At 37.6% G+C, this 13,555-nt stretch overlaps 1 protein-coding gene across 1 annotated transcript; it reads right to left on the bottom strand.

Annotated features, from left to right (window-relative positions):
- Nucleotides 1–1,442: 1,442 nt before the first annotated feature.
- Nucleotides 1,443–11,893, bottom strand: rab5c (RAB5C, member RAS oncogene family). Its single transcript, XM_006798240.2, has 6 exons — nt 11,806–11,893; nt 6,403–6,739; nt 4,513–4,664; nt 4,154–4,276; nt 3,952–4,045; nt 1,443–2,932 (listed from the first exon to the last, which is right to left on the bottom strand). The coding sequence occupies exons 2-6, from the start codon at nt 6,566–6,568 to the stop codon at nt 2,805–2,807; spliced, it is 663 nt and encodes a 220-aa protein (XP_006798303.1). The 5' UTR covers nt 6,569–6,739; nt 11,806–11,893; the 3' UTR covers nt 1,443–2,804.
- Nucleotides 11,894–13,555: the final 1,662 nt, after the last annotated feature.

Raw genomic sequence — 13,555 nt, 5'->3', positions numbered from 1 at the left:
TCAGTTCCATCAACGTCAATATACAAATTCTCATGATCACTGACCAGTGGCCATGAGTATCATTCACAGACTTGAGTGACTTAGGGAATAAGTAGGGGATTTTTTAAAACATCCACGTTTTATTTTTTTCATTTTTTAGCTTTATGCAGGTAAACAAAGTTATTTTACAAAACCAAAAACTACCAGGGCCTGATGCTAGCAATCAATTGTGTGTTTTAAATTGTAGTTTTCAACATGTCACACCCTTGTCTCCTGTGCAGCGTCTTTATGGTCAAAAAGCTATTTGTAATGTAGTCATATCTGACCAAAGACATGCTTCCAGTATGTCTAATTTTTCTCCAGATTGTCCTTAGTGGACTTCAGTCTGGCTTGAAGATGTCTCTTATGCAGAAATGGTGGGTTTCTTGGTCTGCTGTCCATTCCTGTGGAGAGGTCTAGTGATTGTCTTCTTTGAGACTACATTTTATCAATTTGGCTAAGTCTTGGCAGTTGTTCTGGGGTCTTTGAAATTTTTAGTTACTTATTTGTGTCTTGAACTTATTTTATAAGTTCTGAGCATTACAGATTTAAAGCAGGTCAATGCAGAGCAGTGTGCTATGGGTCATTAAAAAGGTCAGTTTTTCAATAGGCAACTTATAACTTAAAAAAATAATTATGTCCTTGTGTGCAAATAGAAATCATTTATGCCTATAAAGAAAACTAGCCCATTTAGAAATATTACATTGAAAATCCCTTGCTTTGTAAAAGAGCACTTGGGAAGTTTTTGCAAAAAAAAAAGCTTAAAGGCTTATAATTTTGTTCACATCTTTATATAATTATATATTTAAATAGTTTATCTGGAGCTTGTTTGTTTGGATGAGATGCCTACAATTTATGTGTCTAAAATTTCTTCAAACCACTTTGCAACCTTGGTTGGCACAAAGGATTCACCTTTTCACAAAACACTTGGGGGATAACAGGAACAAACAAAAACCTAACAGTAAACCTGTATTTAGCGCTAACTGAACAATTACCTCTCTACTTTACAGATCTCTTCAGATGCACTTAGATTAGCTAAGGGATTATTATACTTGGTATTGTCCAGGAAACTCTAGTCAGCATGTGTTAACAGCCAAGAAAGCAAAGCCAGTTTAAACAGAAATCTAATCTTTAGGAAATCTCAGGATATTTAGACCATAGCCCGGAGAGAAAAGAAACAGGAAAGGAATCTGGAAATATAGAGAGATAGTAAAAGTAACGCCAAAGCCAATTTGTGGCCAGCTACATATAATACATGCCTTTTAAACTCTTGTCAGGCAGTGGGATAAAATCATCTACAAGCCACAACAGTACAACTCATAGCCGTCATTACTAGCAGAAGCTGATGTAGATATATTTTTAAAAATCCAGTGTGATAGTTAATTAGATAGGACAAAATGATTAAACAGGCATACAAAGAAACATAACCTTACCCCTGTTTATTCATAAAATTACATTTTCCTTCCTCCTCCTTCCCCCCCTCACCTAACAGCAGTGACTGCCGTGCAAGTTCTGTTGTGCTAGTCTTTGATGCCATAACAGGATGATGACAACAGTGTTGAAAAGCAATCCCTCCCTGATGTGCAGAATACAAATAAGGAGAGAGAAAAGAAAAAGGGAGCTGAGGATAACATCTAAATTCACCAAAATGATGAGACAGAACCAGTGCATTTAATACCATAGATCTTCAGAGAAAAATTAAGACATAGAAAAAACAAAGAAACAAAAAAGAAAAATCACAACATAATTAAGGTTGACAAAACATCATGTAGAGATTGGGAAGATCATGTTTTGACAAGAACTACTGTTTGATTATAAACTTGAAAAGTCGGATACAAATACAGTCATATGTTTTCAGTACACAATTGTGATTTTGGTCACGAAAACAAATCTTGCTTTATGTATTTGCCATTTTACACAGATGATTCAAAGACATTTCATTAATGCTAAAAATTACACGAGTGACAATGTTATTAAAGTACTATTTACTGTTTATTGTTTAATAACATGGTTGGATGATTGTAAAACCTGAAAGACTAGGCTTTAAAATCATATTGACCAGCTTGTGTCAAAAGGAAACAGAAAAATAATAATAATAAAGATGATTTATTTCAATCTACACAGCTCCATCAAGATGGAATATGTTTCGATTCCTCTTCTCCTGGTAGAAACCTTTTTCCAAAAATCTGACCAGGGACAAGACAGAAACGTGAAGGATGCTGCATGCACCTCTATTTGAGTTTTAATCGTGTCTCAAGACCACGACGGAAAAACTTCAGAAATTTATGGTGCACGGGAAAGAAAGAGGGCAGAATAGAAAGGGTAGGGCTAGTGAGTCTTCTTATACTCCTTCTGGTTGCATTACTTTTTGTAATCCTTTACACAAATACAGAAACAAAAATGAGTGGCGCTAGTAAGTGCCACTGGTAATGACTGAGCTTTGTTTTTTCCTTCTTCCATGAATGGGATGCGTTTTCCCCCCCAAGATGACATCAAGGGTCCATCATCAATCGAGAGGTCATGGATTGGCATGAAACATGATTCTCTATGAGTAAGTTGATTTCTTGATCTGTTGCTTGGTTCGCCAGTTTAAACCATCAGTGGAGTCTGGCAGTTTACTGGCCAGTGGATTCATTTGCCAAACAGTTAATTGGTGCCGTGTTGCTCATAGGGTGGTTGGTCTGACCGTGGTTTGGTTTGACCAATGGGACGTCGTTTGACAGCTGGCTAATTTCTGGTCGGGTTGATCGAAGCTTTAGATTGGTTGCATCAGCCGATTCATTGTGCTAGTTGCTGCCCCCGCAGCACTGGCCACTTCTGCCCTGTGGTGCAGCTTCCTGCAGGTCCACGCCACCTCTGGCTCGTCCGCCGGCGCCTGCTGCACCCTGAGGCTCGTTTTTCGGAAGCTTCTTGGCTGTTTTGTGGTACAAAGTACAAAGACTTAATTCCTGTACTATAATAACATGACAGTAAGCGTTTTTTAATAACTTAAAAGGAACAAATTCAAACATTATTCCCCTGACATGTAGGGCTTTTTTTCCCAGATAGAATTTTTCTGGTAATGAAATGAAAATGCGACCTGCAGCGTCAGTTTCTTTTACTGAACTACACCTGCAAAGCATGAAAGGTGCCAAACTGTAGAACTAGGCACCTGTTTACCCATGAGAGGCTTACACTTGTAACAGGATGTAAATATTAAAAGGCATCTCTTGTCAGTGAGCATTTCATTTAGTTGGTCGATACTAACAAAAGGCCCACACCATTGTTTAGAGGTTTTTTTTTAAGGTCTTTGTACACAAGTGTGTGGGGGGTATCATTTCTAAACGAGACGATGCAGTCAAAGGGTTTTTTTTCTACTTTGCCCACAACAACTCAAATGCCATCTGGTTCAATAATAATTATTATTATTTATTAGTTATTATGAGAAGGCATAGATGCTGACATCTCCAGAACTGTGCAACTCTCACAAACAAGTCTAGATTTATAAATAGCACTGGAAAATATCCTAATCTATTTTTGGTGTCAATGTTTCAACAGCAAAAAGCCTTTTTTCCTCTGAACAGTCCAAACACCAAAGTTATCCAATTTAGTGTAATGCAAACTGAAGAAAATCAGCAAATTCACATTTTACAATCTTCAGCAATTAAATTTAACATTTACGTGGGAAATGACCATCAGTGGTCTTATGCAGTATGTTTTGATGAGGATTTCTGGCAATGCCCCCCTTTTTTCTTTTCCTTGTATGAAATGATTATTTTGGCCGATGGACTGAGCAGTGAAAAATGAAGTCTAACATTTATCATCATTTCTTCACATCGTTGTAAGAAAATGATTACTTAATCCAGACTTTAAAATTCCTATCATCAGGATGGTTGCTGATTTATTTTCCACTTCAGTACTTAATAAGCTATTATCCCTCTGTCTAACACTTACCTATAGCCATAAAAATCTCATTGACATTCATTGCAGTCTTAGCTGAGGTTTCCATGAAGAGCAAACTGTTGTCATCTGCATATGCTTGTGCTTCCTAAAAAAAAAAAGAAAAATGCAAGCAGTATGAATTCACAGTCGTCTGTTAAATAATTGTAGAAGCTTTCACGAGCTTCAGCAATTGATCTCAGAACTTCCTCATTACCTGGAAATCTACAGCTCTCTTGTTTGCCAGGTCTGCTTTGTTTCCTGCAATTGCAATTACAATATTCGGGCTGGCTTGTCGCTGGAGCTCCTTCACCCAGTTCTTTGCACGTGTAAATGTATCCTTTAAAAAAAAAAAAGAAAAAAAAGAATGTGCATCATTACATAACGCTATGCTTTTAAAATTTAAATCACTGCTGCAGGTTTTTCATTTTACATTTGACTGGAAAAAAAAATAGAAGGCCAAAGATCTGATTGCTGTTAAGCAATCATCAACCCAAGCTTGAAGACAAGGGTCAGCAAACAAATGACGTACGACTTTTGACTGTCCACAGTCCTGTCACAGTGCATGTTACTTACTGTGTTGGTGATATCATAGACCACAATGGCAGCCTGGGCTCCTCTGTAGTACATGGGTGCCAAGCTGTGATACCGTTCTTGTCCAGCAGTGTCCCAGATTTCAAACTTAACTGTTGTATCATCCAAACATACTGTCTGTGTGAGGAAGGCAGCTGGAAAGGAAGTAGAAAGAAATTATTCAATATTTGACAAAGAGGGGGTTAAGAGAAAGCAGAAAAGTCATCATCTCTAGGGGTGGACTTTCATATTTAAACTTGGTTTTGTAATCACAATATCATTAAAATGATGAGGGAAATCAGTCATTGAATGAAAAGAAGTTTAAAACTTGCTGATGTCCAGAGGACATGCCAGCTATGGAGATAAACCTATAATGCAAAAAAACCAACAAAAACAAAAAACAAAAAAAGCTACCAGGTCCATACAACATGCTACGGTTTATGAACAGAGGCAAAGCTCCATTTAATTAGCCAACTGTCACAAGACCGAGAAAACTGAGCACTCACATAGCACATACTTTAAAGCTTTGTAATCTTTGACTAGGCATGCTGCTGACCAACCACAAGTTCGGGAAAAAAAATTAAAAATGCTGACTCGTTTCAAGTCTTTTGGCGAGTGTAAGCACTGAGCTTCCTGTCATTACATCCTATAGCCACATTACTCACAAGCAACCTGATACAGGAAACATGGGGAAAGTTGGTTCTACACAAAGCAAAAGGAAAAACGACCAAAAGAAAAGACAGAACGAATGAACCAACTGTTCAGCACTGATTTAACACAGTTTACTTTTGGCTTTCACCTGATACAAAATTGCAATACAAACAACTTTAATTAAAAGTGAGAAACTGCAATAATACATAAATATTGGATCCAGACATGAGCAGAGAGGTGGTGTAATAAATGTTGCCTCAATAATATTGAGCTAGGTAGATGAAGAACTGAAGAAGAAGCTTTCCCTCACTTTCACTGAACTCAAACTTTGTCATTAAGGTAAGAATGATTTTTCCATGCCTTTGTATTATACAGAAACATCTTTTTGGTCTTGCTAATCACAACATACTTAACAGTTTTTACAAGTGTAAAGAAACTCCATATAAACCCAACATCGAGAAGCGTGTGAATGGCTGCAACCCAGGAAACAAATACAGATACTTTGCACCACCTCCTTACATTATATTTGTCAAAAAACTGTTATCAATTAATTTTATTTTTAAAGTCATTAATCTGTATTCATTCTTCAGCTAATCATTTCCTTACTTGCTTACAAATACATGCATTAGTTTGTTTACTTTACTGTATTGAGTATTCAGCACTGGAATTCTAGTAGGAGAGTAAATGTATTAATAACTAAACTCAGTGATTGTTTGTCCAGCTGGACAAATGATTTAGCTCAGGCAGAAGGTCCCATAGTGTAGAGAGAGAAAAAAAAAAACATATTTAGCCATCACCTCAAATACATTTTAATATCATCAAATATACATGTGAGGAGTTTTGGTGGCTCATTTTAGCTGCAAAGAACTGGTTACACGACTCTTCCTGCATAGACTCTAGTAACGGAAAAGATTAAGACCTGCAGGCAAGCAGTTCTCTGAACTAGCAAGGACATGTTTTTCTGCTTGAGCACCTAAGTTTAAAACTTTTTAGGAGTCAGAACAAAAGAAAAACATTTGTTTATGATTACGTTTTAAATTTTTTGAAGTTATTTGTAAAGTCTACTTTTACACTGTAGATGAACAATTTCAAACACGCATTAAGAGTCTTCTTACCTGTACATACACACAAGACATATATAGCTTTGATGCTACATATGTCTGTATGTAAAGCAGAAAGTCAAAGAGTAATACAATAGACAATTGTGGAAATCAAGCAAGAAAACAAACAAACAACCCTCACCTCCGATGGTGCTCTCCTGGTACTCGTGGAACTGGCCTTTGACAAAGCGCAGCACCAGGCTGGACTTGCCCACTGCCGACTCTCCCAACAGCACTAGCTTAAACTGGCAGATCTTGCTGCTTGCTGCGGTGCCGTTGGTCCGTGCTGGTCCACCTCGCCCTGCCATATTGCAGTGTTGAAAATTGGGAAAAAGAAGGAGGAGCTGGGGGAAGAGGGTGTATGGCTGACTTCAGGCTTGGGCTTACTATAGGGGAGCTGATGAAGTTAAGCTGGACGTAGGAAAGTTTAGGTTGGTTGGCAGATTTACTGGAAGAAGAGGAGGCCTCACCAGTGGGAGCTGCAACACACAACAAATTTAGTTAAGCTCTACTCCAAACAAAACAGATTTCTACTGAAAACAACCACAGTCATTGTGAAACCTGTGAACACCAGTAGCATCAAATCCCCCCCAAAACAAAATAACTCCTTGTTCCTGCAGGCAGTTTGACATAAGAAAGATTATTGAAGTAAGCAGTAACACCTTTTCTTTAACCCAAAACGATTAAACAATTTAAAATCCAAGTTGTTGACACCAAAACTCTCATCACATTGGGCCTCGAGATAAAGAGTTTATAACCTAACTTTATTTACTATAAACAAGAGCTGAAGGAGAGCACTTAGTCTCTGATTTTAAATTGTGTCCTCCAACTTGCTCTCACAGGTTAGGTTATTAAACATTTAAATGGCTGAAGCATGCATTACAGGATGAAATTCTTACTTTTGCTTAATTTTTTTGGCTTAACTACCAGTTAAAGCAACTTGCCTAATGCACAAATATAAATACAATACAACTCAAAGTGTTCCTGTGATTTCAAAAATAGCCACAGCTCAAATATATAGTCATGCATCATTAATATATTTGTGGCTGTTATCTACATAGAAAAGAAGATAAACTCATTAAACATTAAGCATTGACCACAAAAGAATGCCAGCTATTGGCCAAATTTTGTTTTGCAAGGACTGTAAGAACAATAAAAAGAAACCTTTGAAAAAACAAACAAACGGGGGTTTGTGGTTAGTTTAATTTGGTACAAAATAAAATCTGTAGCTTATGTGTAAACAGGACACCACCAATTTGTTCCTTTCATTTCGCCTGCTGTTAGTAAGTGAAACCTTGCCTGTGTGTGTGCGTGCGTGCATGTCAGTTGGGTGATACACGTGAGGTCAGCCAGCTTCTGCTTGGTCAAAAGACAGGAAACACAACTCAGCTCAAAGCAGGAAGTGAAGATTGCAGAAGACATTTTACTGCTGAGCACATTAAAACCTGGGATAGACTCAGCTTGATCACAGGAATAGCTCAACACAGAAGCATGATGAACAATCAAGTATGAGGACTCTTCCTTAAAGACAGGGGGATAGCTCAAGAATGAGGGAAAAACCAAGAGGCGGCATCATGGCTAATGATTTGGTTGTGCCAGCTCCACCCCCGCCTGTTGCTGAGCTATGCTTTATCTTTAGCATGTGACTGTAGATCATGGCTTTGTCAATGAAATATTAAGAAATAGCATGTTTTATTTGACAGTGAATCACCCAAGCTACAGTCAGTCAACAGACTAACTTGTCTCCAACACATTTCCATTATGTTTTTGGAGGAACTGGTTTAATTTAGCATTTGCAGATATAAGGAGCAATTAAAAAAAAATACACCAGTTCCTTTACAGTTTCCTGTTACGCAAACAAAAACGATGGCCATAACACACAGGCATTACATGTGTTATGGTAAAATAAATATTTTCCAATTTCATTAAAGTCAGTTAAATCTTACATGGGATTACAGCTGTATACATGTACAGTAGATATCTCTAGCAGTACACTAAAGTTTACGCTGGGCTCCTTAACTAGTAGATCGGCTCTGTTTTACAGCTTAACAGAGAAAGGAAATCCTTTATAGCACAGCAGAGTTGGAAAAGTCAGTCTGTACTCATAAGATTAACATTCCTCACTCGGCGAATGAGTTGTTTCTTCCTCTTTTTTCTTTCTTTTTCTTTTTAAAACAGAAGAATTAAGTTAATTATTCTGTTCTTAGGAATAAGCTACATAGTAATAGATAAACTGTACTGGTACTTTCCCATGATACTGGGAAATTAAGACCTATTCAACCAACATTCCTTAAGAAAATTATTTTCTACTATTTATAGTATTTAATATTTAATACTGAATTTCAACTTTTGACGATGACAAAAGCACTGCATTCGTAAATAAAACACACACGAGTTAGGCATCTTTTGGTAGCAAAAATTCATCTTCAACCAAGGACCATGACGTAGTTTTGTTTTGTTTTTTTTTTAAATAAAAAGAGGATATATAAATGGGAAAACAAAGTACTAAAAATCGAATTCTATCCACAAAGCCTAGCTGCTGGATTGATGATTTAGTAATGACTGAGAGCCACAACAGTAACATCAAAGCTGGAAGCAGCTGACAGGCTTGCAATCAGAGACTCTTTGTTACACTGATAGAGACGTTCACACATCTTAAGCAGCATCTGACGGATGCTGTGATGGCATCCCTAATGAGTACTGCAAACCTCCACAGGGAAGTGGGTCAGGGAAAGAGAGACAGTGGGACATAGGTCAGAGGGGGAGGAGAAAGGCAGGAAAAAACAACAGACGAGAGGGAGAGGCTGTGAAATATTTATTGTGGCCCCCTGTATGTTCTGCTGCTGGCATAATATCCAAGAACTTAGTAGTGATTGCAGTTTATTGCAATCTAAATTGGAGAATGCATGCACAAATTAAATACGTTTAATCAGTCAAAGAAGCAATGAAAACATTTTTTTAATTGCTTTTGCTCCGTGAACAAAATCTAAGTATCGTTAAACATTAGTTATACTGAAAAATTAAGCAGAAAGATCAGGTTACCAGCTGCTATGATCAGTTTCCAAGTGTTCTTGTGACTGCTAGATTTGAAGATTTTGTATTGTTGTACTAGTGCGTAATCAAGGCTCTTCTTATGCAGAAAACAAGCTGTGACCTAACGCCACTTCTCCAAAAGACCATATTTGCAGAAGGAAAATAACAGGATTAATTCTCCATACCTGGTTACACAATTAAAAATGACATTCTGTAATTAATAAATTTTGGTTTGCCTGGACAGTATGATGATTTCCTTAAACTTCAGACTAGATTTTAGAAAAACAAAATCACTTTCACATCCAATTTATAAACTAGATTAACAACCTGCGACCAAAACACTGAAATTACGAAGGCAAGCAGAGACATGTGCAGTTCACCTTATTTGAAGGGTGGGGTCATGGAAGAAATGGTATCTGATGAGGGGCTGCATGACCATACTTTTGTCTTAGCTCATAATCCCATCTGCTTGTGCAGATGGCTGTGTCCAAATTTGCATGTACACATGAGCATATATTAAAGGCCTGTCTATTGCCGCCAAAGGTGATAGTTTGTCCTAGGTTGTAAACAAAGATTGAAAAGCAGCACCATTCTTGGGAAATCGAAAGAAACAGGAAATGTTCTGAATCCAAGATAGGTACAAAGAATTGGTTTGGCATTGTGATTTTAGATGGGAATGTGGTGACACAATACAGGAAAAGCAAACAGCACAATCATCACAAGCATCGCTGCCCCCTCCCCCCCCATTGTGATGAATGAGTGAATTAGCATTAGTCAGAGGCCAGATCTTCAGATGCTAAAATTTAGCAATAACAAAAAAGAAAGCTCTCTTTATTTCTAACTGAAATGAAAAATACAATCATGTCTGTATGGATGGTCAGATGGATCCCAAACTGAGACCTTTCATCTCATCAAACTGTTTAAAACAGACTTTGTCCACTTTATGACTTCAAGTGATTTTAAGTGAATTATTAAATAATGGGATTTGATATTTGATCCTTTACACAGATTTACTCAAAAATTGAGTCCAGTTGATTGAGCAACACTTCAAGCTGTCCAGATCCAGCTGTCCGTTTAACTACAACAACTTACAACTTTAAAGGCAATGCCAAAACATAGCACCCAAATGTATTGCATACTAGTGTTCAACTAATTTGCAGTCCTTATTTTAGGGCTGGGTTGTCAAAAAGAGTGGCTGTTTAAGAAGGACAAGGTCCACATGCCATAAACATGAGAGCTCAGGCAAGCAACTGTAAATCACATCTTTATCTCAAAGACCAAGCTCTGTTACCTGTATTAAGCCATAAACATAAGCTGTGAAGATACACAGCATACAAAAAAAAGTATTTGCTGTTAAATGCAAGAAGACACGTGTAGGCACATAACAACCCCAACGTTGCAATATGCGGATGTTACACCACAAAGTCAGCAGTAATGACATTTTAATGATGAGAAGGCACTGCCATAAATACAACTTCAGAGGTAAACAAGAGACTATGTACGCACATTTACTCTGTCACACAATGTGATGCACAAATGCAGCTGATAATAAAAAGCACCAGATTGTGAAAAGAGATTACAGCTGCCTTGATAGTACATCTAATTTAGAGAACATAAGACGACTATGATGTGCCTCGACTGAGCCTAGACCTCGCACAGAAGTCCAGTTATTAGACACTTAATATGTTATGTTCCTGCCACCGGTTAAGTTAGTTAATCTACAACTAATATTTCAAAGTAAGTGAGAAGTTTTGCTCGGTTAAGCACAATGATAAGGCAACTTAAACTGTAAAGCTAAGGCTTGCTTCAAAACAATCGATAAAATAACTATCAAACAACAATGCACCTGTCTTGGCTAAAACGGTACGTTACATTTAGGTGCGATACGGAACCGCTATCATAAACGTAGACGACACAACTGTAACTTGTGAGTTCCACTAAACACTTGGCTAACAAAATGAACGCTGACTACACAACGTGAAAGAATCAACCTTGTTGCTTACTTAGCAGTAGCACCCATTTGCTAGCCTAAACTGACAAAGAAAACAAAAGCTATGTTCTTGGCAAGGAAACTTGACTTCTGATAGCATTAGCTGTGTTAGCAGCTACGGCCAAAAGTCGAAAGCGTCATTAGGCAACTTTCCTTTTCTCGGCCCTGTGTCGTCAGCTGTCTGACGTTTGAGAAACTCCGGGACGTCTTATTGCGTCCACTTGCTTGCATGAAACGATGTCACATTTTTCTAAGCTACCTCAGGGCTCTGCTGTGGCATTATTATTATTATTTTTCAATAATTATAATGTTTGTCCCACAAGGCAGCTCGTAGCTTCCCTCGATCCAGTCTGATAAGGCATTTCGGTTGAGCCCGGACTTTGCTGACATGCTAAGCAGAAAAAAATAATAATAACAAAATAGATCAAACTACAGTAAACAGTTTGTCGACAAAATAATCCAACACACGTTCAGTATTGCTCTTCACTAACATGACTCTTAATTTCAAGTTGTTTTACTTACATTACTTTTTCTTCCTTCGCTGGTCTCATCGGCAGCAGCTGCCTTCTTCTTCTTCTTCTTGGGCTCCGGCCTTCCCTTCCGGTTAGCAATTTTTCCGGGAACCTCCCACTTTTTGTCAGTGGCTTTCTGACCAATGAGGACAGCGGGTTACGCTAGAACCCTCCAGTCTGCAGCACGACATTTTTATCAAGGTTTTATTATATCTAGTCATAAATAACATCTAAAATTATCTTAATTTGAATATAATTATATTATAATGATATGGTGTTTATGAAAATTATGTATAATGACAATAAAACTTGTGCTTTTCAAATGGCGTGAAAATTTGTAACAAATTTTGTTTAGCATAATATTTTTAATAAGCTTGGGATACAATCTGCTTTCATAAAGAAGGATCCTTTTTTAATTTTTACTAATATTTTAATGATCCTTGTGATGTCTCCAATGTCGAACAGTAAATTTTGATCTTCATCTTCCTTTGGCTTCTTCATTTAGGGGTCACCACATCATCTGCCGCCATTTAACCCTATCCCTAGCATCTTCCTCTGTCACACTAATCCTCTGCATATCTTTCTTCACTGCATGAGTCTTCTCCAGTGGGCTTCCTGTTCTCCTCCTGCCTGGCACCTCAGTGTTTGTCCAGTATATCCACTATCCTCTTCTACATATGTCCAAAACATGCTTGCCTCTTTAACTTTGTATCCAAGCCACTTAATCTAAGCTGTCCTTCTGATATACTCATTTCTAATTTTGTCCATCCTGGTTACAACCCAATGAATATCTTAGCATCTTCAGTTCTGCCACCCCTGGCTCAACCTCATGCTTTTTTGTAAGTGCCACCATCTCCAAACACTAGCATCTTGTAAATGTTTCCTTTCACCTTTGTTGCTATCCTTCTGTCACAAATCACCTGCCACTCATTTCCACCCACTCTAACCTGCCTACTCATTTTTCTTCACCTCTAATGGGCAGTGTTTGTTGCTTTAGATTGTTAAACTCACCAACTTTCACTATCTCATCTCCTTGCATCTTCACATGTTCAAAATGAAAGATGAATTAATAGCGAAAGAATGACCTTCTTTGCTTTGACCGATGACACAAAATCTTACATGCCCCTCAGTATATTATTAATTTCAGAATTGTTGCTAAATGCTAAAGAGTCACATGGACATAAATATATCTGCCATGATACTACCAATGAATAAAAATATCAAGGTTTTTCAGCAGTCTGTTGAAAATGTCATTCCTATATGCCAGGTTGATTGGACCAAGATTGGTCAAATTTGATTAACATGTTTCAGGAACATGTCACATCATTCTACAGGTCAAAAGCTTGGTTGTGGCTCCAAAAGGCCATATCTCATGAAATGCCAGTCTTGTGTTTGTTGTAGTAACGACAAATCACCACTCAGGGGTGCTGCCCATTCACTTGTGGCTTCTAAGCCAACCCTGGAAACATTTTGTGGCTGAATACAGCAGTGACAATTCACGTGATAGAAAAAAAAAAATAAATAAATAAAATGAATAACTAGCCAAACAATTTTGCATTGAATGGTTGAGTGAGAGTGTATGGTCTGAAAAATAAGATTGTTTCAGCTATGATCTATGCAGACCATGACATAATCTCAACCAGAATTCACAAACATTATTAATGCCATATAAAAACACAAGAACCATCAGTGGAAAAAAAAAAGGTTTATTCTGTAGTGGCAGTTGGATTCCAATAGTTGATTGAGAACTTACCTAAATA

Source organism: Neolamprologus brichardi, chromosome 4, assembly GCF_056152115.1.
Source record: "Neolamprologus brichardi isolate AB-2024 chromosome 4, ASM5615211v1, whole genome shotgun sequence".
NCBI lineage: Eukaryota > Metazoa > Chordata > Actinopteri > Cichliformes > Cichlidae > Neolamprologus > Neolamprologus brichardi.
The sequence above is the reverse complement of the archived record's forward strand: the minus strand, read 5'-3'. Positions and strand labels throughout refer to the sequence as shown.

Excerpts from the sequence above, each read along its gene's own strand:
- rab5c (XM_006798240.2), bottom strand. The coding sequence starts at position 6,568 with ATGGCAGGGCGAGGTGGACCAGCACGGACCAACGGCACCGCAGCAAGC. Across the intron at positions 4,665-6,402 it reads CCAGGAGAGCACCATCGGAG|CTGCCTTCCTCACACAGACA; the intron begins GTGAGGGTTGTT and ends CTTCCTTTCCAG. Across the intron at positions 2,933-3,951 it reads TGAGATTTTTATGGCTATAG|CCAAGAAGCTTCCGAAAAAC; the intron begins GTAAGTGTTAGA and ends ACCACAAAACAG.